General features: G+C 40.8%; 1 protein-coding gene across 4 annotated transcripts in view; it reads left to right on the top strand.

Moving 5' to 3' along the window:
• The window catches only part of CACNA2D3 (calcium voltage-gated channel auxiliary subunit alpha2delta 3), a 1,133,445-nt gene that overhangs the window by 971,103 nt on the left and 135,194 nt on the right, over positions 1-27,148 (top strand). For all 4 annotated transcript variants that reach the window (XM_069736702.1, XM_069736703.1, XM_069736699.1 and 1 more), the window contains 2 exons: positions 5,595-5,639; positions 20,025-20,087. In XM_069736702.1, the coding sequence (XP_069592803.1) occupies positions 5,595-5,639; positions 20,025-20,087 (108 nt within the window). The remainder of the gene's footprint in view (positions 1-5,594; positions 5,640-20,024; positions 20,088-27,148) is intronic.

Here is a 27,148-nt window from a genome sequence, read left to right as displayed (position 1 = left end):
ATCTGGGTTTGGATGAAGGCTTATTTTTTGTGCGCCGAGCTGATGTTTTTAGTAATGCCACATTCGTGCAGATATGTTCTTTTGAATGCCTGTTATTGCATTTTAATGCAATGATGCAGCGGCCAAAAAACGTAATTTTGGCGTTTTAATTTTTTTTCTTGCTACTCTGTTTAGCAATCAGGTTAATCCTTTTTTATTGATAGATTGGATGACTCTGAACGCAGAGATACCAAATATGTGTAGGTTTTTGATGGAGCAAAAAGGGGGTGATTTGAACTTTTATATTTTTTTATAATATTTTTTATATTTTTAAACACTTTTTTTTTTAATTTTAGCATGATTCAATAGCCTTTATGGGAGGCTAGAAGCATCCACTACTCGATCGCCTCTTCTACATAGAGGTGAAGCACAGATCACCTCTATGCAGCAGAATTGCAGGCTAGCTCTGAGCACTGACTACAGGGTGGTGCTGATAGTAATCTGCCATCAACAATCATAGAGGTCTTCAGGAGACCTCTGGTTGTGATGGCAATGCACCGATGACCATCGATCATGTGACAGGGGTCAGCGGTGCGAGTACATCCGGCCGCGCAGAGTATGACAGCGGCATTTAACTAGCTAATGGGTGCGGGCGGTTCACGATTTCACTCGCGCCCATTGCGCGCACATGACAGCTGTTGAAAACACCGCCGGAGCCCACCTCAAAGCGGGGGATACTGCCAGCTGCCGTACTATCCCATCAGCAGGCAGAAAGGGGTTAAAGCAGAGGTGAGAAATATTTTTTCTGTGAAGGGCTATTTGGATATTTATGCCATCCTTCGGGGGCTGTACTAACTCTGCCCACAAAGTACATCCTGACTCTGACACTGGTGTCAGAAAGTAATCTTTCATTGCATGCCCTTCAGTGTTCAGTAGTGAACACTAGGGTTGAGCAAAACGGGTCGAGATTTTTCAAAAGTCGCCGACTTTTGGCAAGGTCGGGTTTCATGAAACCCGACCCGACCCCAGTGTGGGGTCGGCCATGAAGTCGGCGATCTTTTGAATCTGGAATCGGAATTCCGATACCGATTCCCAATATGTTTAAGATATCGGGAATTGGTATCGGAATTCAGATTAAAGTGTAAAATAAAGAATTAAAATAAAAAATATCGCAATACTTACCCTCTGATGCGCCCTGGTACTAACCGGCAGCCTTCCTCCTTCGAATCCGCGCTTCCAGGACCTTGCCGTGACGTCGCGGCTTGTGATTGGTCGTGCGGCCGCCCATGTGACCGCTCGCGCGACCAATCAGAAGCCGTGACGTCACCGAAGGTCCTTCAAGCGCTGATTCTTAGGAAGGAAGGCTGTCGGAAGGAAGCAGGGCGCTTCCGAGGGTGAGTATATTCCTATTAGGTATTCGTGATCTGGGTTTGGATGAAGGCTTATTTTTTGTGCGCCGAGCTGATGTTTTTAGTAATACCACATTCGTGCAGATATGTTCTTTTGAATGCCTGTTATTGCATTTTAATGCAATGATGCAGCGGCCAAAAAACGTAATTTTGGCGTTTTAATTTTTTTTCTCGCTACTCTGTTTAGCAATCAGGTTAATCCTTTTTTATTGATAGATTGGACGAAAGGAAGCAGGGCGCTTCCGAGGGTGAGTATATTCCTATTAGGTATATACTCACCCTCGGAAGCGCCCTGCTTCCTTCTGACAGCCTTCCTTCCTAAGAATCAGCGCTTGAAGGACCTTCGGTGACGTCACGGCTTCTGATTGGTCGCGCGAGCGGTCACATGGGCGGCCGCGCGACCAATCACAAGCCGCGACGTCACCGCGACATCACGGCAAGGTCCTGGAAGCGCGAATTCGAAGGAGGAAGGCTGCCGGTTAGTACCAGGGCGCGTCAGAGGGTAAGTATTGCGATATTTTTTATTTTAATTCTTTATTTTACACTTTAATATGGATCGCAGGGCCTGAAGGAGAGTTTCCTCTCCTTCAGACCCTGGGAACCATGGAAACCCAATGCACTGCATTGGGTTTCGGGTTTCGGCCGACCCCGACCCCGACTTTTTTATAGGATTGGCCGATTTCACTCGACCCGACTTTTGAAAAAGTCGGGTTTCGTGAAACCCGACCCGATCCTATAAAAATAAAGGTCGCTCATCCCTAGTGAACACTGTGTGTGTGTGTGCTAACAGAGCAAGAAGAAATTAATGAGCTTTTGGCAATCAAAATGCACCTCCCTGACCAAGAATGCAGTCCCTGAGAATCTGCTCGGGGGCCTAATAAAAGGTCATCAAGGGCCATAAATGGCCCTGGGGCCTGAGGTTCCCCATCCCTGGGTTAAAGACAGAAATACAGGGGCCACAATAATGCCCCATCCTTCGCGCTTTGGAGGTGGCAAGGACCTTCTCACTTCATGGACCCCTGTGTGGCTGTACAGGTTTCCCCTATGGCATGTCTGCCCCTGACAAGTATTTTGCACTGACAAGGGGCAATACCACAAAACACTGTAACTTCAAATTGGGATTCTGGTTTGACTATTATCCTAAGTCATTTTGTAAAGCTCATTAAAGGGTCTATATTGACTTGTAAGATTGCTACTTCCAATAGGTGGCGCTAGAGTTCTTGTCCTTTTCCTCTCTGAAAAGACAATTTGCATATTTAAGTACCCTAGGATGTAATTCATCTGGACCAATAGATTTAAATTCATGTAAATTAGCTAAGTGTTCCCTCACCATCTCTTTGTTTATTCATAGCCTGGATTCTTTTATTACTTCGATAGCACCATGAAGATCAGTTGATGTTAGATTTTGCTTTCTTAGGCTACGTTCACACTAGCGTTGCGCCGCCCTGCGTCGGCGACGCAACGCGCGCAAACGCACGCAAAAACGCGCGCGTTTTGCGACGCGTGCGTCATTTTTTGACCAAAATCGGACGCACAGAAAATGCAACTTGTTGCATTTTCTTGCGTCCGACGCTAGTGTCGAAAACGACGCAAGTGTCGAAAAACGCCACCCAAAAAACGCACGCGTCCCCTATGTTAAACATAGGGGCGCGTCGCCGCTGCGTCGCCGGCGCAACAGCGACGCACATTGGCGGAACGCCAATGTGAACGTAGCCTTAGAGAAGACTGATGGAAAATAGGAATTTAGAAGTTCAGCCTTCTCAACATAATTTTTGACCACTTTACCCTTTTCATCCTGTAAAAATCCTATAGCATCTTTGATTTTTCTTTTGCTTTTGACATAACTCCAAAATCCTTTTTTATTGCTTTTGATCTCCCTTGCAAGCCTTACTTCTTTACTGGCTTTAGCTCTTCTAACTCTTGCCCTGCATTCCTGGCAGACAGCACTTTATTTAGTTATGCTTCCCTCTTTCCATTTAATATACATTTACTTTTTCATTTTTTGCAAGTGTTTAAGTTCTGTGTTCATCCATCCTGGTCTCTTTAAATGCTTCAAATTCTCTTCATGGGACTGTTACTGATTTTGCAGTGAGAATTTCATTTAGCAAAATCTCCCACCATTCTTGGACATTTTTGTCCTTTAGAACATCCAGACATTGGACCTTTCCTACCCTCTTTCTCAGTCCATTAAAATATGCCTTTCTGAACTACAACCTTAAAGTCTGAGCATTTGCAGATCTTGCTCCTCTTGTAATCCAAAATTGGAGGATAGCATGGTAACTGCCTCCTACATTCCCAGTCATCTTTACTTCCTCAACCATTGTCTCCCTGTTGTTAAGAATTAGGTACAAGATGGCAGATCCTCTTGTTCTCTCTTCTACCTTTTGAAAGCTAAAGTTGTCAGCGAGAGAGGGTAAGAATTTTATGGACCCATTACTTTTGCCTGAGATTTCCAAGAAATATCTGGATAGTTAAAATCTCCCATGATCACTATGTCGCTCTTTATTTTTTTTATTTTTTAGAACAAAGGCATCTCATGTAAAAAGAGTTATTCCATAGATTCAGTATGTCCAGGTGGCCTATAGTAATCACTTACTGTGTTTTCTGTTCTTCTCTCCTTGCATTCTTACCAAGATAGTTTCTGCTGAGCTATTATTCTCTGAAGCTTGGATTTCTATGAGATATATGCTTTTCTAACATACTGTACAATGCAACACCTCCAATCATGCTGTAGATTTCAAGGTTCCGAGTAATGGTCCATTAAACAGATCAATCTCGGCTTGTTAATAATCGGTAATCAGCTATATGCAAATTAATTAGCCATTTGGCCAACAAAAGCTATCCTATACAGAACAATCATTAATTCGATAGTCCTGTCTCCATACAGAATCATGCTTTTGGCAGCACATTCCCTGTTTAAACTGGGTGATGTGCTGCCAACAACAATAATTTTTATTTCACTATAATCGATCTGATCACCAAACAAATGAAGAAAACTGGTTTGTAGGGTGGTCAAAGGGTTTGTGCTGGCATACAAATTATTGTTTTTGGCAGTTTACCGAAGTTGCTTTGTTTTGTAGGTGATTACCAACATGTTTGCAAAGCCTGATAATTGTTCTTACACACATTTATTCACAGATTATCAGTTTGTCTGGATGGACCATAACAGAAATGTGTTTTATTGACTGGATAAGGGCTTTCATCAGTAGGGGTACCCTGGAATCGGGAAGAGTGGAATGCATTTGATTGGTTGGGTGGTTGGTTGATGGTTAGTTGAATTACCCAAACCATCTTCAAATTTTTTCCCAAAAATACTTCTCATCACAGTAGTAAATTTATATCTGTTTTATCTAAGCTTGATATTGTATACTTACTATCCATACAAACTAATTGTCATCCCATAGTTAACATGGCTGGTTGCCTTTTCTTCTGTTCAATACATTTGTTTTAACCAGGTTGAAATCCAGAAAAAATAGTTTTGTAAACAGGAACAGTTGCCATGAATTTTAAGCTGAGCTGATTTACATATTTATGAGTATCTGGTCAACTTCTACTCACTGTTTATTTGTTTATCGAAAGGAAATAAAATGAGAAGGTTGTAAATCTTTAAGCCAAAAAGAACAAAATGTTTTAACTAATATTCATAGTATTCCTTAAACAGATATTTTGAAGTATGGGTGGATTCCAACCATCTGCGATCTCGCCTAAACATAACGGGGGTCTGGTTAGTCTGGTTATTTTGAAATGGGAAATGTTGTAGGACATTCATCATTGATAGTAGATTTGAGCTAAGTGGGTGTTCTTCATTACCAGCTACCTAAATTGAACTTTGTGGAACCTGACTGCAGTTCATGGTGGACGAATGACTACTTCTATGAAATTTGTCTCTTCTATGAAGACACTTGGCCTAGCCGAATAAGTATTGTATACACCTGGTGAAGTTAAGCCTGCAAATGTGTCCAAGTCACAGCCAGATAACGTTTTAAACAATATATTTTGGACCACAACAGAAATGTTGACCCTTGGATTTTGGAGCAATGTTCTACATTAGAGCCAGAACTTTGGTCCATTCCGAATTACTGATAACTTGATAACATTTGAATATTCTAGGACTTTGTGCCAACAGTAGCATTTTTTTTTCCTAATTGATATGTACAATAATTAAAACTTGATGCAAAATATGATTTAGTATTATTGTCATTTCAGTGCGCATCTCTGGATGGGAAATGTTCACGAACTTGTGATGATGATGTGAGTACATTACGAAATGTATCTTCTGATGTTTTGACATGAGAGATATAAGTATTTCTTTATTTAAGGAGTGATCGATACTGGAACAATAGTATGGCCTACAAATTCAGATTTGTTGGTCATCCACAGATGTGCCCTTCCACACCTTTATTCTTGACTCCATATATCCCAAGTCAAGTAGCACGTAATGACCAGCCTTGATAAAACCATAATTTTGTGATATGTAGCTGAGAAATATATATGCTACATGCATCCGTGTGTTTTGAATTTTATTGGTTTTGGTAGCATGTCACAATAATGTATTCAGAGTGATTCGTAGTTGTTAGGTTCATCTGGTGTATAGGAGAGCAAGAACTAGGAGACACTGGAAGAAGCAGAAGTATGAGGGCAGATTAGAAGGAAAACGACAATTTCGAAGCATCACACAGAGAAAGGCAGAGGAAACATAGATGTTTTGCAAAGATGAATACACAATGTGAACATGGTTCAATAACAGTTCATGATGCTTAATACAACTGATTAACCGGGAGGTTGAAAGCAGAGGGTTAGGCAGCGTGTCTGTGGGTACGCAGAAATTACAGGAGTTTTGAAAAGATGAATGCACAATGCTAAGATAGTCTAATAACAACAGTTTTTTTGATTCTGCTGCAACTTATGGGTTAACTAGGAGGTAGCAAGTGAAGATTAGCCAGCAGGTCTGACGGTATGCGGAATTAATAGATTAGCAAAGATGAATGCACGATATGAATGGATAGTGGAATACTCGAAACAACTGCTAGACACATAGGCCTCAATTACAAAACACAGGTATGTGTTTAACTGAGCCTTAAGACGCCTAGAGAGATGACATTACAATTACACTCAGGCAACCTGTAAACCTGACGTGGAGCACAGCAAATGGCAAATGGCAGCAGCCATAAGGGAAGGGAGCGGAGCCCTCGACAGGTTTGTAACAAAAGTTTTAAGGTTAAAATAAGTCAGGATCACCAGGTGTTGTGGATCTGTTGAGCCTCTGGTCCATATGGGCATACAGACACCAGGCATTGTTGTAGCTTACAGAGGACACGTGGAATCTTGCAGATTAGGACTAACTGGAAATTCAGAAACAAACAGAAAGATTGAGTGGAACCCAGCAAGGATGGATGCGAGTTCAAACACAGTAGTACAGATAATGGAGCATATAAAAAAGAATAATAGAGTCTCAATCCAAATTCTTAAATAGATCTAGGGAGATGATGTCATAGATCCATGCCGGGCAACCTGCAAAACCAATGTGAAGCACAACAGAGAGCAGCGAGACCAGGAGAAGGGAGCGGAACTCAGGACAGGTGTGTAACAACAAGTTCAACCTATAATCTAACATGTTGATCCAGCAGAAAGCAAATACCATATGAGGCGAATGCTATTTAACCCTTATTAGGGGAACAAGACTCCACATATAACAATCAGACCAGTTTCCTGGATCAACATCCCATCACAGAATCTAGTACACATAATCAGGAATATTATATCTATCAAGAAAGGCAACCACGATGCTCCATGAAATTTTTTTAGTGAAACAACTATTACAAAATCGTGTGGCAGAAAGTTTCCTAATATACCTGCTCTTACAGTAAAGAATCGCTGTCAGTGATGATAATTAAACTTTCTGTCATCTATATGTAGAGGATAGCGCTTTGTCACCATTGCAGGCCTAGGTGGAAAAAGATCACTAGAAATATTTCTTTACTGTCCATTCAGTTTTGAGTTTGTATGACAAATTGAAGTGGTTATTGAATTTAAAGGTGGACACAAGGAACCCAAGGGAGAGGTGGCTCAGTGGTAAGCAAGGAAAACATCTGTAAGGAGTTTGTATGTTCTTCCCATGTTATGTGGGTTTCCTCCGAGTTCTACAGTTTCCTCCAACATTCTAAAGATATACAGATAAGGAATTTAGATTGTGAGCACCGATGGTGACAGGTTCCTCCTTTTGTCAGATATATCAAACAGATTCTAGTGCTCATTTCTCCCCCATAATTTTCCATTACTTCCATTTTTTTAGTTTCTGTAGAGAGGATATTATGCTTGATCAGTCATCTTACACATCTGTGGATCTCAGAGGTATAGATTCCACAGATATGTCAATTATATTTTAGTGGTTCTAAAGTTGAAAACTCCCTATAAGCAACTTATGTGGGCATCATGCATCAAGGAATTTCAATTTAAAAGGTCTATCATTAGCATATATTTTGTTGCATCTTTCATCCTCACTTTAAATGGGTTGTCCACTACTTGGACAACCCCTTCTTAAACGACATGTTCAGCCCAGATAAAATAATAAAGCCTATACTCAACTCCTGTGTCGGTCTGTGTCCTCGGTGTCGGCACAAGCAGTCCCAGGGCTGTGATGCGATGGAAAGACTTGTGATGCTCAGCGCCCAATCAGCTGCAACTCTCCATGTTCAGTTCTCTGAAGGCGGAGACAGTGATGCCAGTGCTGATTGGGCGCTGGACATCACATGTCACAACTCCGCATCACAGCCCCGGGGAGCGCGAGTGCCAACACCATGGAAACGGCAGCGGCACGGGAGGTGAGTATTAGCTTTATTATTTTATCGTGGACAAACATTTAGTTTATGAAGGGGTTGTCTTAGTAGTGGACAAGCCCTTTAAGTTCTTACTTGATGGAAAGCTTGGAAATTGTCAAGAAATTTGGAGTAATATACTATACATTTTAGCTGTATACTCCCTTCAGTGTCTCAAAATCAGAATATCTGTTCTCCTTCTGGGTTCATGTACTTGCAGAGACTATGGCATACCATATATTACAGCCTGACTAGTCTACAAGTGATTTGTGATGCAGTGACATGGTTGCACAACGCCTGATCCATTGGCCCCTAGGAGCTTGAAGAATGCAACAAGTGAAGCATCTGTCCTTAATTATTCTATTCAGAAATACAAAGCAAATACTTGACTGCTAGTAAAATAACCCCAGTCCATAACTACTTCATCCCTTTGATGTCATCTAATGAGCAGATTGGAAAGATTGTATTTGTTTCAAACACATTAATGCATTTAACTAAACTCCCTAAGTATCCTTGGAATATAGTTTTTATTTTCAGATGCACAGACTTCAATCTATTATTCTCAAAAAGGCTTTAACCATCTTTTTGCCCAAATTTTAAACAACATTTGAATTACTTAGTTGCTCCATGCATTGTATAAACCAGATCCTGATTTGGCCTTCACAGTTCACCTTTCCTATACAGATGTGCAAATATACAGTTGTGGCCATCTCAGTCTCCTGACCTCAATATCATTGAACCACTCTGGGGAGATCTCAAGGGTGCAGTTCATGCTAGACAGCCCAGGAATTTACAGGAATTTGAGGCTTTTTGCCAAGAAGAGTGGGCAGCTTTACCATCTGAGAAAATAAAGAACCTTATCCACAACTACCACAAAAGACTTCAAGCCGTCATTGATGTTAGAGGGGGCAATATTTGGTATTAGGAAATGGGGTGTTAGGAGTCGAGTTTCCTCTGCTGCACAGGGGGAATCTCGATCCGTCTCCGCTACGGTCTCCCATTCTCCTCCAGCCGCAGTGGAGTCTGCTCAGCAGGGACGTCGATCCCAGCGTCTCGCTCAGTCTGACTCTGTGCGAAGAGTTGCTGCTGCTTTTCCTGCTTCTGCCATTAAAGCCAGTGCTGGGCAGCAGCGAGTGGACGTTTCTGGATCTAGGTCCTTATTTGCACATACTGAGCATGCCCAGGGTAAGATCTCCCGTTGGAGATCGAGGGTCATGTGCTCAGGCTCTGCGGCACATTCCATTGGTCCTCTTGGCAGGTCTTGGAAGGGCAAAAGTTCTGTGGCCACTTCCTGTGCTGCAACTATATAAACTGCGCATGACCGCACGGCCATGCGCTAGTATTGTCTCATAATGTTATATGTGTGTGTGTAGATGAATGTATGTCGATGGATGAAAGCTCCTAAATATCCCTCCCTAGAGTTGTTGTCTGCTCGCAGATGTTGGTAGCTATCTAGCGCCCGACTAATCATCTGCACGATACACACATTACAGCGTCCTCTTGCTGTGTCCGCCTGTACGGCGCCGTGCGCTTGCCTTGCGCTTTCCATACCCAAGCCAGTGTGGTTGGTGGCGTCCGTCAGTGCGGCATTGCTCGCACTCCTGTGCATTTATATATTTATACTTAGTTTCCTTACACACCCAGTTGTGGTGTAGTGCCAGCGAGGGTCTAATTGGACTTCAATCCCAGTTGGGGTTAAGTACGCTGACTACTCGCTCGCGCTTTAGGTGCGATACTGCGATCCTGTGACGCAACAGGATTGCTCCCTTCACGCTGGGTGAGGTTGAACCCACGTGTATATACTTTAGTGTACTGCCATATAGTCTGTATTTACTAGCAGCAGGTTTTCACCTGCACGGTGGACCCCGGACTGCAAACGCATCTATATCACCTTTCTTGGTGCGTTCCGCCAGTCCTAACATGGGGTATGTGAACTTTTGATCAGGGTCATTTGGATGTTTTGGGTTGTCGTTATGACTTATAAAGAGAAAACACAGCAGTTTAACAATAAATGGCTTCACCCAACGACTAACCATGAGTGGAGAAAAAGTTTTGGTGTTATCATTCATATGCTATGAAAAAAGGACAAGAAAGCAAACATTCTGCAGGTGTATGTAAACTTTTGAGCACACCATAATTAAGGACTTTCGCATGATAAGAAATGCAAAATGCTAGAAAAACACTTAACAAGCTGCAATTCATGTATGAAGCCCTTGGTAGTCACATAAAGTCACATATAGCTTAAGCATCTCCCGACAGAGTAATGCAAAATCAAGTTTTTTTCCAAAGCTGATCATCTCTTGCACTCATCTCGAGATAAGTCAATCCAAGAGCCAATGTAAGGAAGTGTACATTGGTATATTTAAGAAGGATGCCAAGTTTGTATAAAAAACATTAACCAAGAAAGAAGCCCATACATATTACATCAAAATTGTACAAAATGGCTGATTTCGAACATAACGAATGACCGCTTTCTGGCTTAGTGAAGTGAACACTTGTTTCAACTGTTGACTGACCGCCAAGTGTTCATAATCATTCAAAACACTGAAGGGACATGGTGGACTTTTGATCCAGGCTACTAAAAGAATTCAATATTGGTCGATGTAGTCCATGATGTATTTTTGGGTCATTGATGCAGAATATATGAACGATTGTTCTCCTGCCCATTTTATTCTTATGGGTATGTGATCCCTCTGTGATGCATAGGGACTGATTAAAATGTATCGTAGAATATTTTCTACATAACGGCCACCATAGAAGTTTTCTCTGCCTCCAAAAGTATTAGGCTGGGGCTCGTCGGTAACCTTCAACTCGCACCAGCTACTTCTGATAAAATCATGGCACTAGCTCTACTAAAGAATGTCAATTTTTCCTAATGAGAAAATTACTCACACGTGGCTTGCGCAATTGCAAGAATGTTGTCAGCTTCCCAGTTTTTGCAATTCACACTCAACTCTTTTGTATATAGGAAACTTCTGAGGTTGGGAACAAGTCAACCTGCCACAATTTTTATCCAACTAGTCGCTGCCTAGTCTTAGCCTTGAAAGGAACATATTACTTGGCATAAAGCATGAATCAGAGCCTGTCTGTACAATTGCGGCGAGCCATGTTCCAGCTCTGAAATTCTCCAACATTTCAGAAAAAACAGCTTGAAGATCCAGCCGGGGACCATAGCCAGAGATGAGACTGGGAGGGAGAAACAAGACATGGGCAGAGATGGGAAATTGAAGGGAGAGACCTGTCAATCACCTGGAGCGATGTGAGGAGAAGTCTGAGGCAGTGATGGACTAGTCTCACCTCTGCCTATGGTCCTCGACTGGATCATCAAACTATGCTTTATTTGAAACGTTCTGGCATTTCAGGGAAAAACATACCTGACTTCAATCAAGCAGCCAGGCTGCCCCTTGACCGGAGCAATGGGGACCAAACATAGGATTAGATGGGAACATGCGGTGGGACAGGTGAGCACTGAGTATACTACGTGTGACTTTACTATTTTTACAATTTTTTACCCCTTTCTCTACAATCCAGCCACCATTTTGAGTGAATAAGAAAACATTTGGATTCGTACAAATCTAATTTTTTTTTGTAAATCGTGTGAAAAATTTGATTTGCCTCCAACAAATTTGTGAACCCCTTCCTGATTTTCCATTTTTGTTTTTTCCTACATTTTTTCCTTCCCAGTGCCATAACTTTTTTTATTTTTCTGTCAATATAGCAGTATGAAAAAGAATGAGATGAACATTTGAATGATACCATTGTTTTTACCATATATATTTTCGTAAAATACGATACTTGTCCTTAGGGAATAGAGGGTTCAATACTTGACTAATGGAAGGAATGCGGGAGTGCTAATGGTCTATGGGTGAGGTTGTGAAAAACACTAACCCAAACAATGCCGCTCTACGTGGTTGCTGTATTAAGGTTCCATCCAACGTGAGGAATGGAGCTGTAATATGGACATCTACAAAGAATAAAAAGCCACCCAAACCTTTAGTTTTGCCTTGTAAGATGCAAGGGTCCAGTAATAAGCAGGACTGGCCACGGAGGCCGTGTACATTAAAGATTTATCTTACAGCTACATATTGTTAAGAGATTGGCATGAAGATTTATGCACTTACCTAATCCATACAATAATTAGTGGCCTGTGCATTACCGACCCATTGCCTGAGTGCAGAAAGGTGATTTCACGAGGCTGTTACAATGTAGGTGACATTACAGGTGTGGACTATACGTTCTCTGTTCTGCTATCAGCCCCATTATAGCAGGAGTATCTCGTTACATAGCAGATCTATCTGTCCTAATGGTTTCTTCTGTCTTTCGTTTGTCATCTAGTTTTGATTAGGACAAATCATGTGTAATTATATCCTTCACTTTAATCCTTATTTGTCAGTATTAATCAGCCGATAAAGCAACATTCACTGATTTTGATTCAGATTTGGTGGCAAAGTGGGTTCATTTTTATCAGATATCAGCTGCTGTTTCCAGCTGCTGTAGAACACAAAGCTTTCTTCTATATCACATTTTGGCCCAAATATTCCTGAAACATTAGACTACTGGTTCACGTCATTGTTCTGTTATTAGCCGTTATTTCATATTTTTGGCCATAGGTTTTACAAAACTGCAAAAAAAAAGTATTTATAATATATTTTATTCATAGATGAAGTAGATGAAAAGACAGATAATAGATAGATAGATAATATATAGATAGATAGATAATAGATAGATAATATATAGATAATATATAGATAGATGATAGATAGATAGATAGATAGATAGATAGATAGATAGATAACAGATAATAGACAGTCAGAAGATAGACAGATAATAGATAGATAATAGATATTAGATATATAGATAGATAATAAATGTATAGATAGTAGATAGATAGATATATATATAATAGATAGATAGATAATAGATCAATAATGGACGATAGATAATAGATAGATAGATAGATAGATAATTGATAGATAATAGATGATATATAGACAATAGATCGATAATAGATGATAGATAGATAGATAGATAGATAATAGAAAGAAAGCTCAACAATAAATGTGGTACCATAATTAAAGGGATAGAGTATATACAAATACCATAGTAGCCATTATAGTGCTCATGTATAGGATGTATAGAAGAACCAATCGCCAAAATAAGCATAACAAAAACAAGAGGAAAAAAACGATCAAAGGATCTAGTATGTTATAAAATTCTAAACACTTTATTAGAATAATACATAAGAGAACAAGTGAATAAGGGAAAAAAGTGCATGAGTGCATCAAAGTATGCTAGGACACGGGATGCATGTGGGTGGCCTTATAATATATAGGATAAAACTGTTAGTCAACCATGTATATAAATTTTAGCAAAAAAGATCAAATACCCATAGATGTTAACAATATTTAGCAGACCTGGGCGAACAAAATGCCATGTGATTACTTGAAGTATTCAGCCTAAAGACACTGCTAATGCAATGAAACCAAGTCAAATATATCTTACCCAGATGAACAAGAAGGAACACCACAGCAGCTGCATCCACCGCAATGTACGTTTCGGCATTGCCTTCGTCGAAGACATCGTTGACCAACTTTTGATTGGCCCACAAATTTCATATCTCCTGCCAGTATAGTCTGTGTTCACAGTCCAGGCTGCTCCAAATGACAGGTAACACAACCAAAGCCCATGTATTCAGCAGCAGCAGTTCCAATTAAGAAAGTTTCTGAAATCCAGAGAAAGATCCCTCAACAGTATCATGTGTGTTCAGCCCTGACAGGCAACTGATCTCCAAACTCCATAGTGCAGCCATACATGTCCTCCAGAACATCATCTTTGATCTTCTCTCTTTGACGTCACTCCAACAACTCCCTGATGAAACGTGGCATCTTTTTCTCTCTCCCTCTTAAACATTTTCCTTTAGCTCATAGAATGAAGCCTATTCCATAAGCCCATCACCTAGGATTCCATGTGGAATCCCTGTGGTGACGGCTCCCCTGGGTCTACTATCCCAAACCACACAATGGACCTAGTTGCTGGAAGCACAATGGCTTGAGACCCTGAGATACAACAATATTGATGCAACTGGTACTCCATGCTGGGTAACGTCTATATCCCTTAGAGCTGTGGACTCTGCTCTACGAGCATTGGTCCAATAGTCCTTAGTCCGTGGCCAGTTCATCACATAAGAATATGGACAGAGGGCTACTACTGATGAGCGAGTGTACTCATTACTCGGGTTTCCCCGAGCACACTCGGGTGGTCTCCGATTATTTGGATGTGCTTGGAGATTTAGTTTTCGTCATTGCAGCTGCATGATTTGCGGCTACTAGACAGCTTGAATACATGTGGGGATTCCCTAGCAACCAGGCAACCCCCACATGTAAATCATGCAGCTGCGTCGACAAAAACTAAATCTCCAAGCACATCCAAATAATCGGAGACCACCCAAGTGTGCTCTGGAAAACCTGAGCAACGAGTATACTCACTCATCACTAATGGCTACGAAACACCTCTAGGCAACACAATGAGTGTGTGTAGTCATAAACTATAGCACTGGGAGAAGCCAAATGCTAAAATCCTAGTTAGATAAGATGCACATGTAGAAAAAATATCTTTCTGGCAAAAAGCATGTGTGTGAATACTAACAGTAAATTACATTGATAGGATACTGCGGTGCCACCACCCCAACGCGCGTTTCAGCTGTTGGTAGACTTGGACAGACTCGGACTAATATTAGTCTAAGTGCGATCCGATAGTTTGTTGGATTGCACTCGGACAGAAAATATGGCCATAATACTGTCATACATACCGCCACCAAATTGTGCCAAAATAATGCAGCATGCCGCAGCCACTTAGTTCACTTTTAAAGCACTCAAATATTACTGACATATGGTTCCCATATATTACAATAATCCGGTTCCTAAATAATACCGCAACATATTACTAAATATCACTCGGAGGTTTTAGTTTACTCCTGATGATTCCATTCTCTTGGGGGTCTCATAGTTGCCAAAAATACTACCTCCCAAGCCTATCCCTGCTTTCAATGATCTGTTATTTTTTTCAAGGAGCCCATCACAGAAAAAGGCATGGTGAATTCCCTTTAAGTAGGTAGGACGTGAGCGATTTCGCTCCGGTGCGGAATTCCTGCGTAATTGTAAAATGCTCGCAGTAACATTAGTTACTGTAACTCCATCGTTAAAGTGTAAGCATCAGCCACAAAAACAGAGAAGAATGAAGTGGGACGTAACTATTTATTGACAGGATGTCTGCCAGAAAGCAGCCTCCAGCGAACCAGTCATTCGCCTTTAATTGCACAGACACCCCAGCTCTCAAGTGGTGTAAGTAGCAAAAGAAAGCGCTGCTGGCTCACCTACTTCTGTAGACTCATAGAGCCACCTAAAGCCAACAGCCAAAGCCATGAATCCAAGATCCAATTAAATCCACAGTAAGAAAGACTTTAAGAGCCCTAAGGGACTCCTTCCTCCCATAAACCTCTGCCACCCCTCTCATTCACTGAGCAAATTAAAAATATTACCGACTCCCCTGGTCCTGCACAATGTTTTCATTAATACACGGTCAGCGTCCTCACCGAAGGTAGGAGAGGGGGTGCAGGAGAAGTTCTGTGCATCCACATCGGGCAAAGTTTAGGATGAAGATATGGGGGGATGCAGGGAAAAAAATAATCTCTTCCTTCCTGTATAACCTCCGATACTGTTTAATGCAACATTACCATGCACCTTATAAGTTAAATGCTTCTATTATGAACTAACGATCATTTTTGCAATTAGGTTTCATGAAAAATTTTGCACCGTTTGCCTTCTCTAGTCTCTGACTGCACAATGAGTTAACTGAGAATCCATCCGAGAGTTTATATCTTTTTTCTGAGCTACCGTAATTTATGACCGCCGATCACCTAAAGGTTGAATATTCTGGGAAGCAGGGAGCCTATAAAAGGGTAACCATTGCTACATCTGTACACTAAGAACATTTTTCAGACGACAGTAATATGGGTGCGTTCTAGCGTAAATCACTATTGTCATATGCTATGGAAAAACGAAATCCAGCTCCGTAATAAAGATGCTAAAATGAACCCATTTATTTTTATTTTGATCTTCATTTATTCTTATATTATGAAAAAAAAAAATGTAATATTATATTGTTAAAAATAGTTTAGAATTGGAGAATATTTAGTAGAGGGATTTTACGTTTTCAATTTTTCGCTCCGTTCTTAACGTTTTTCCGAACTTAAAATACTAAAAAAAAAAAAAGGTTAAAAAATAGGAATGTCATAATTTCAATAAACAAACCCGAATTTTCAGAAACGGTCCCATCCTATAATTATATGTTATCTTCCAGTCTTCAGTCACAAATATCTTAATACAATTATACCAGACAGACAGGAAAAGCTTTCAGTCTCTTTTTCTCCAAACAGCCAAATTGGAAACATTCTGGCTAACCTATGGAAAACTATTATATCATTGATTAAAGCAGAAGAGCCGTTTCCTAAATTCTCCCATGCATCTGCTGAATCAGGTCGCTCGCAACAAGTTTCCCATTGCAAATAATGAAAACACGTTGCTTCATAAGAAACCACACTCTCGGGACGCAGACCGTCTGTGCCGGGTATGAGCTCTATTTCTGATGGCACGTTGCTGGTATAAATCGTTTCTGGTGACTTTTTATTTTTGTATTGTTCCATTATGATTCCTTAAAGGGGTTGTCCCAAATCTAATTCAATGTTTAAAATTGCAAAGTGCTTGCGGAAACCAGCAACTTTGCAATTTGCTTCTTATTAAAAATCCCCTCCATTGTCAAGAAAGGAGGGGATTTTAATTCCATAAGTTTAATCCTTAAGGCCAAGGTTACTGGCCACTTCTGAGATGACCTGTTTTTTTTTTTTAGTAAAGAGCAAGTGCTTGCAAGTCATTTACTATACAGCTTGTAAGCGGTGCACTGAAGCTGGTCGGAACGATGAATCTGGTTAACTTTAGCGTTACTGCACCTCTCCGATACTGCAGAGGTAAAGCTGCCTCTGCCAGCAGCATCAGCGAGTGCACAAGTTGGGGCAGTCACTGAGCCATGGAATAAGAACAAACTGATAATATTTGACCAGTTCCCGGGGCAGCAAGAAGCCATAAGGCAGGGCAGCTGCATGCTCCTGCAGATAGGATCCAATTTAATCCCTTTAATTCCAAATTAAAGTCACGGCGCTGGCCTGAACTGTCAAACATCAGGAGCACACTACGTCCCAAAAAGCAGGAAGCCAAATGGCAGGGGAGCTGTGCACTTCTGCAGATATAATCCTGAAACAACCCTTTTAATTGCAAATTATATCCATGGCGCCGGTCAGATCTGTCAATCATCAGGAGCACAGTGCCTCACAGCAAGCAGGAAGCCAGGAGGCAGGGGAGCTGTGCGATCGTGCAGATAGGGTCTGCAGACAATTCTTTTAATAGCAAATTATATCATGATGTTGGCCTGAACTGTCAATCATCAGGAGCATACTGCCTCCCTGAAGGCAGGAAGCCAGAGAACAGGGGAACTGCGCACTCCTGAAGATAGAATCTGGATACAACCCCTTTAATAGCAAATTATATCCACGACGCTGGTCAGATCTGTCAATAATCAGGAGCACACTGCCTCACAGCAAGCAGGAGGCAAAGAGTCAAGGGAGCTGTGTGCTCCTGCAGAATAGCAAACTATGTCCATGGTGATGGTCTGAACAGTCAATCATCAGGAGCACACTACCTCCAAGTAAGCAGGAAGCCAGGAGGCAGGGGAGCTATGTGCTTCTGCGGATAGGGTGCAGACACAAAGCTTTTAATAGCAAATCATATCCATGCTGCTGGCCTGAACTGTCAATCATCAAAAGCGCAATACCTCCCAGCAAGCAGGAAGCCAGGAGGCAGGGGAGCTATGTGCTCCTGCAGATAGGATCCAGAGATAATCCTTTTAACAGGAAATTATATCTATGTGCTGGCTTGAACTGTCAATCATCAGGAGCGCAATACTTCCCAACAAACAGGAAGCCAGGAGGCAGGGGAGCTGTGCGCTCCTGCAGATAGGATCCAGAGACAACCCCTTTATTAACAAATGATTTAATCACATCCCCATAACAAATAGAAATACAGATGTGTTTCACCTTACATTTCTTCTTGGCTCAACATATCCTGAGATGAGTGATATGAAATAATATTTTAATGTGGACAGTGATGATAATGTATGTAAAGCACAGTGGAATATAATGGCACTATACAAGCAAAGCACAATAAAAAATGATAAATAAGTAATTTTGCTATGATTTAGTATCATTTATGCTATATATGTTGACTTTAGTATCCTTTTATTTGCCTTTATATCAAATTCAGATGAGTCCATCCTCACCTTTGCTAGATAAATTCAGGATCCAAGTAGACCTGAGTAGGAAAAAAAACATTACGATAATCTGTCAGGAGTTGCTTATGGTATATGTGTCTGTGCGATTGTGTTGTAAAATGCCGCCTGTCGAGGGTTTTCCTAGCGTAGCACAATATTATATTGTATTTGTATTGTGGGAAGAGAAATTTGTTAAAAAAGTAAGACAGGACAAATATGTATTTGTGTTAGGTTTGGTCTTTTCGTAACTCTTGTACGTTCCACTAAATTGTAATTGTCTCAGCATTCAATTAAAATAAAGGTTGCAAAGGTTGATGCAATTTTTAAGATTATGGTATCTCAAATCCAAGAAAAAAAAAACTTTCTTTCTCTACTCTCTGGACTAAGAACATTCTTTTTGACTGTCTGATTATCTTCCCCCTTACAGAGTATAACAACTTGATTTAAAGCAGACACCTCATTAGTAAACACCGGTCATCGTTTTAAAATGAAAACCATCTTGTTGAAAAGCTCTCTAATATTATCTCCAACATCATTTTACTATATGTTGCTTTTTTTAAAAATTTTATTTAATTAATTAATTTTTTTTTAGTTAATTTATTTAATTTCATTAGTATTTTTGTTGTTTTTTCAAGAAATTTAATTGTTTTTATAGATTTCATTTTTATAGAATTTCACTAAACAAACATTTTGGAAGTCGAGTGTTGTAAATCGCAAGTCTCTGAGAATTGCTAACCTGTTAAATGAAACATGGCATAGAATACTCTAAACTTTGCAATGTATTGAAACACATGACCTAAAGGGAACCTGTCATGTTGAAAATGGTAATTCCTACACTAGATAGGGAGTATATATCCACTATTGTTTCAAAAGTACCAAAAAAGTTTATGGAAAATCACGAAAAGGAATAAGGGATCCATGTTAGTCTAGATGCATACAAGAAATTACCGTCTCCGTCGTTTGCTGTGTGGATCATTTATGACAGCAGCCCAACATTGACCAAAAATTACACATTTTTGGCCAATGTTGCCTATAAATTAGGTCTGATCATTGAAAGTCCCATAACTTCTAACAAGTATGGATTATCCAAAGCAAGTAACCACTTAAAGTTAAATAAGTCCTTTAATTATTTGGTGCCATTTACTGGTTGTGTACAGGGTGGGCCATTTATATGGAAACACCTGGGCGGGCCATGTATATGGATACACCTAAATAAAATGGGAATGGTTGGTGATATGAACTTCCTATTTGTGGCACATTAGTATATGGGAGTTGTAAACTTTTCAAGATGGGTGGTGACCATGGCAGTTATTTTGAAGTTGGCCATTTTGGATGAAACTTTATAAATGGCCCACCCAGATGTATCCATATAAATGGCCCACCCTATAGATAAAACCAAATGCATTACAATACAGTCTAGTGACTATTTTGTTTCTTTCTCCAGGTACTAAACTGTTATCTTATTGACAATAATGGCTTCATCCTGGTCTCTGAAGATTTCAGACAGGTAAGATACTGTACGTGGAATGTTAACCTCTCAATGGAAATACTTTTCCCATCATGGAAGCTACTGCTGATGTGTCCTATTAGGGCATATAGATCTCATAAAGGAGGGTCTCACACTCTGAGGAACCTCCTGTATTTGCCATATTGGAGAGCTACTAACAAATGAATGGCCACCATTCACTACTACAATTCTCCTTCTGGAGAAAGATATAGGAGCTGTTTTGCATATCTATGTAGCTTTTATTGTACAGACAAAAAAACGAAGGCAACATACCAGATCAGGGTGAAAAAAATTGGCTATTTAATTGCCCAAAATGGCATTGCCACATTTTTTCACCCTGAACTGGTGTACTGCCTTAGTTTTTTTGTCTGTATATGGAAGTTTACTCATTGCCTTGGAGTCTCTGCACCCAGGAACGCTTTCTGCTTATGCTGCTTTTCGTTTTCTTTTCTTTATCTTTTATTGTAGAGACACAGGGTCAGAGGGTGCTCTCAACCGCTGGTCCAACTGTCTCTAGACAAACTGCGTGGACCAGGGCTCATACCACTAAACACCCGCTCTCTCTTCCTGTTGGCAGAACACTACTCAGACAACACAGGGTGAGAGTAAAACAGTGTGGCAACAATTTGTTGATCCACCAACACACAATAGCATATAGAACAGTCCCAGCAAATACACTATCATCAGCCCGGGAGCTGCCCTTGGGACGTACTTGGACGTTCCGACATGACAGTGATCCAAAACACAAGGCCAAGTCGACCTGTCATTGGCTACAGCAGAACAAAGTGAAGGTTCTGGAGTGGCCATCTCAGTCTCCTGACCTCAATATCATTGAGCCACTCTGGGGAGATCTCAAGCGTGCAGTTCATGCTAGACAGCTCAGGAATTTTCAGGAACTGGAGGCTTTCTGCCAAGAAGAGTGGGCAGCTTTATCATGAGAAAATAAAGAACCTCATCCACAACTTCCACAAAAGACTTCAAGCTGTCATTGATATTAGAGGGAGCAATACACAGTATTAAGAAATGGGGTACGTGAACTTTTGATCAGCGTCATTTGGATGTTTTGGGTTGTCATTATGATATAAAAAGAGAAAACGCAGTAGTTTGGGTAGTAGTTAGTAGTTTGGGCTTCACCCAACCACTAACCGTGAGTGGAGGAAAAGTTTTGGTGTAATTAATTTTCTCTGAAAAAAGCCAAGAAAGCAAAAATTCTGGCGGGGTATGTAAACTTTTGAGCACAACTGTAGATAAACAGATCGATGATAGCTAGATAGATAGATAGATGATAGATACATAATTGATAAATAGATGATAGATAGATAGATAATAGATAGATAATAAGTAGATAGATAATTGATAAATAGATTATAGATAGATAGATGATAGATTGATAGATAGATAATTGATAGATAATAGGTAAATAGATAGATAATTGAAAGATATATAATAAATAGATAGACAGATAGATAGATAATAGATAGATAGATAGATGATAGATAGATAGATACCGTATATACTCGAGTATAAGCCGACCCGAGTATAAGCCGACCCCCCTAATTTTGCCACAAAAAACTGGGAAAACTTATTGACTCGAGTATAAGCCTAGGGTGGAAATGCAGCATTTACCGGTGAATTTCAAAAATAAAAATAGATCATTATTTCCCCATAGCTGTGCCATATAGTGCTCTGCACCGTTCATATTTCCCCATAGGTGTGAACCATATAGTGCTCTGCACCGTTCATTGTGCCCCATAGCTGTGCCATATACGGTGCTCTGCACCGTTCACTGTGCCCCATAGCTGTGCCATATACGGTGCTCTGCACCGTTCACTGTGCCCCATAGCTGTGCTGTGCCATATACGGTGCTCTGCACCGTTCACTGTGCCCCATAGCTGTGCCATATACGGTGCTCTGCACCGTTCACTGTGCCCCATAGCTGTGCTGTGCCATATACGGTGCTCTGCACCGTTCACTGTGCCCCATACATAGCTGTGCTGTGCCATATACGGTGCTCTGCACCGTTCACTGTGCCCCATAGCTGTGCTGTGCCATATACGGTGCTCTGCACCGTTCACTGTGCCCCATAGCTGTGCTGTGCCATATACGGTGCTCTGCACCGTTCACTGTGCCCCATAGCTGTGCTGTGCCATATACGGTGCTCTGCACCGTTCACTGTGCCCCATAGCTGTGCTGTGCCATATACGGTGCTCTGCACCGTTCACTGTGCCCCATAGCTGTGCTGTGCCATATACGGTGCTCTGCACCGTTCACTGTGCCCCATAGATGTTCCACATAAATTTGTGCCGCCGCTGCCGCAATAAAGAAAAAAAAACACATACTCACCTCCCTTGATTGCAGCTCCCGGCGTCTCGTTCCGGCGCCTCCATCTTCCCGGCGTCTCTGCTCTGACTGATCAGGCAGAGGGCGCCGCGCACACTGTATGCGTCATCGCGCCCTCTGCCTGAACAGTCAGAGAGCAGAGACGCCGGGAAGATGGAGGCGCCGGCCGGGAAGATGGATCGGCGCCCGGCGGCTGGAACGAGGACAGGTGAATATGCTATACTCACCTAGTCCTGGCGATCCTCGCGCTGTCCCCTCCTGTCTTCGGTGCCGCAGCTTCTTTCTCTATCAGCGGTCACCGGCACCGCTGATTAGAGAAATGAATAAGCGGCTCCGCCCCTATGGGAGGTGGAGCCGCTTATTCATTTCTGTAATGAGCGGTCCCACGTGACCGCTGAAGAGAGGAAGAAACTGCAGCGCCGAAGCCCGTGGGACGGCAGGGACAGCGCGAGGATCGCTGGGACTAGGTAAGTATACCTCAGCGCCCTCACCCCCTCACCCGCCGACCCCACCGCTACCGTGACTCGAGTATAAGCCGAGGGGGGCACTTTCAGCCCAAAAATTTGGGCTGAAAATCTCGGCTTATACTCGAGTATATACGGTAGATAGATAGATATTAGATAGATGATAGATGATAGATAGATAATAGATAAATAATAGATAGATAGATGATAGATAGATAATAGATATATAGATGATAGATAATAGATAGATAGATAGATAGATAGATGATAGATAGATTATAGATATATAGATAGATGATAGAGATGATAGATAGATAGATAGATAGATAGATAGATAGATGATAGATAGATTATAGATATATAGATAGATGATAGATGATAGATAGATAATAGATGATAGATAGATAGATAGATAGATAGATAGATGATAGATAGATTATAGATATATAGATAGATAGATGATAGATAGATAGATAGATGATAGATAGATAATAGATAGATAGATAGATAGATAGATAGATAGATAGATAGATAGATAGATAGATAGATAGATAAATAATAGATGATTGATTGATAGATGGCTAGATAGATAGATAGATAGATAGATAATAGATGATAGATAGATAGATAGATAGATAGATAGATAGATAGATAGATAGATAATAGATGATTGATTGATAGATGGCTAGATAGATAGATAGATAGATAGATAGATAGATAATAGATGATAGATAGATAATAGATAAATAATAGATATATCATAGATAGATAATAGAGAAATAGACTGTGAAATTTACTGAGCAATATTCAGTTGTAAGTTGTTATATATACAGAATATTTTAAAGATGTCTCAATTGATTTTAATCTGCTGTGAATCAACTTAGGGTCAATTTATTGAACCTGGCAACTGTGAATTTCTAAAGATGCAACAATCCATGTTAATTATACGTATATAAGAAAGGCTCTGTTTTGAGTCCAAATCCATTGTCACACCATCTGACTTCAAAGCTCTGCTCCGATAGTTCGGATTTTTCTATAAGAGGTGTTCTGGACAATCTTAGGGCTTTGCACCCATTTTTATATAAAAAGTGCTGCTTTTACATTTGTATCTCTCTGTATGTTTCAGTGACAGATTTTTGGAGTTCTTGTAATTAGACAGTAACTTGTCCTGACAATAAGACGTCCTCCAGTCCCCGGAGAGCCGGCAGTCTCCGGAGGTGATAGTCACTGACGCAGATTGCGTTTTCTCTGGTCGTGACCTAATTCCGTGGACAGGATTAGTGATTACTGATTCTTGACAAGATCAGATCATATCAAGAAGTGAAATTTACTGAGGAACGTGAAATTGTAAGACAACTTAAGCCCAGTGCACCTGATGGGCATGAAGCCATTTTGTAACAACTGCTCTTTTTTTGTGGTGAGATTTAATATTCTACATTTATTTTTTAACTAGAATTTGTGTTTAATCTTAATCAGGATTAAGAAACTAATCCAAACACTGTGTATATGTGCGTCTGGCTGTGTGTGAATGCGGATACTTATGTCTCGGGATTGATGATATACCGAATATTAGACATTAGTGAATTTATTAGGGAAATAATGAATTCCTCTACAATTTTAGACTCATTTTTGAAAAATTCATATTCTCCAGAATACAATTTTTTACAACTGTCTCTAGACAAACTGCGTGGACCAGGGCTCATACCACTAAACACCCGCTCTCTCTTCCTGTTGGCAGAACACTACTCAGACAACACAGGGTGAGAGTAAAACAGTGTGGCAACAATTTGTTGATCCACCAACACACAATAGCATATAGAACAGTCCCAGCAAATACACTATCATCAGCCCGGGAGCTGCCCTTGGGACGTACTTGGACGTTCCGACATGACAGTGATCCAAAACACAAGGCCAAGTCGACCTGTCATTGGCTACAGCAGAACAAAGTGAAGGTTCTGGAGTGGCCATCTCAGTCTCCTGACCTCAATATCATTGCGCCACTCTGGGGAGATCTCAAGCGTGCAGTTCATGCTAGACAGCTCAGGAATTTTCAGGAACTGGAGGCTTTCTGCCAAGAAGAGTGGGCAGCTTTATCATGAGAAAATAAAGAACCTCATCCACAACTTCCACAAAAGACTTCAAGCTGTCATTGATATTAGAGGGAGCAATACACAGTATTAAGAAATGGGGTACGTGAACTTTTGATCAGGGTCATTTTGTAACAACTGCTCTTTTTTTGTGGTGAGATTTAATATTCTACATTTATTTTTTAACTAGAATTTGTGTTTAATCTTAATCAGGATTAAGAAACTAATCCAAACACTGTGTATATGTGCGTCTGGCTGTGTGTGAATGCGGATACTTATGTCTCGGGATTGATGATATACCGAATATTAGACATTAGTGAATTTATTAGGGAAATAATGAATTCCTCTACAATTTTAGACTCATTTTTGAAAAATTCATATTCTCCAGAATACAATTTTTTTGTAATTTGCTCTGTGCAAAATCAACCATAGAGAGCCAGCAAAAGGTTAAAAAAAATAATATTCCCTTCACTGCTGCCACCCCTCATAGCCCCCCATATGGTCTTCTTGTTTTTGGCTTCGTCCTCCTCGGCTTCCTTAAAGAGAATCCACCATAAGAATATGACCTATTATTTAAATTGGATTTTTGTGTAACATATAATAAATAAAAAACAATGGCAGAATTATTTTTTTCATATCATTATCTTTATTTAAAAATAAAATAAAATTAGTAATCCTGCAATTTTTATACTGGCCACTGGGACTTTTTAACCCCTATCTGACCTCGGACGGGATAGTACGTCCGAGGTCAGATCCCCTGCTTTAATGCAGGGCTCCGTGGTGAGCCCGCATCAAAGCCGGGACATGTCAGCTGTTTTGAACAGCTGACATGTGCCCGTAATAGGCGCATGTCAAACGCAGACAGCGGCATTTAACTACCGCTTCCAGCCGGGTGGCCGGAAATGACGTCATCGCCGACCCCCGTCACATGATCGGGGGTCGGCGATGCGTCAGGATGGTAACCATAGAGGTCCAAGAGACCTCTATGGTTACTGATCACCGGTGGCTGTGAGCGCCACCCTGTGGTCGGCGCTCACAGCACACCTCCATTTCTGCTACATAGCAGCGATCAGCAGATCGCTGCTATGTAGCAGAGGCGATCGAGTTGTACCTGCTTCTAGCCTCCCATGGAGGCTATTGAAGCATGGCAAAAGTAAAAAAAAAAAGTTAAAAAAATGTGAAAAAAATAAAAAAAATATAAAAGTTTAAATCACCCTCCTTTCGCCCCAATCAAAATAAATCAATTAAAAAAAATCAAATCTACACATATTTGCTATCGCCGCGCTCAGAATCGCCCGATCTATCAATTAAAAAAAAGCATTAACCTGATCGCTAAACGGCGTAGTGAGAAAAAAATTCGAAACGCCCGAATTACGTTTTTTTAGGTCGCCGCAACATTGCATTAAAATGCAATAACGGGCGATCAAAAGAATGTATCTGCGCCAAAATGATATCATTAAAAACGCCAGCTTGGCACGCAAAAAATAAGCCCTCAACCGACCCCAGATCACGAAAAATGGAGACGCTACGAGTATCAGAAAATGGCGCAATTTTTATTTTTTTTTTAGCAAAGTTTGGAATTTTTTTTCACCACTTAGATAAAAAATAACCTAGTCATGTTAGGTGTCTATGAACTCCTAATGACCTGAAGAATCATAATGGCAGGTCAGTTTTAGCATTTAGTGAACCTAGCAAAAAAGCCAAACAAAAAACAAGTGTGGGATTGCCCTTTTTTTCGCAATTTCACCGCACTTGGAATTTTTTTCCCGTTTTCTAGTACACGACATGCTAAAACCAATGATGTTGTTCAAAAGTACAACTCGTCCTGCAAAAAATAAGCCCTCACATGGCCAAATTGACGGAAAAATAAAAAAGTTATGGCTCTGGGAAGGAGGGGAGTGAAAAACGAACACGGAAAAACGAAAAATCCCAAGGTCATGAAGGGGTTAAAATTCCAACTCCCTGTAGTTTCAGAAAGAGATTTCGCAAGTCTCCTTATTTAACCCCTTTCTGACACCGGGCATATAGGTACTCCCTCCCTTTGATGTGGGCTCCGGTGCTGAGCCCACATCTTTTCCGACACATGTCAGCTGTTGTGAACAGCTGACATGTGCGTCTAACAGCCGTGGGTAGAATCAGGATCCACCCGCGTCTGTTACCTAGTTATATG

Source organism: Ranitomeya imitator, chromosome 8 (assembly GCF_032444005.1).
Source record: "Ranitomeya imitator isolate aRanImi1 chromosome 8, aRanImi1.pri, whole genome shotgun sequence".
Taxonomy (NCBI): Eukaryota; Metazoa; Chordata; class Amphibia; order Anura; family Dendrobatidae; genus Ranitomeya; species Ranitomeya imitator.
This window is presented reverse-complemented; position numbering and strand designations above follow the sequence as displayed.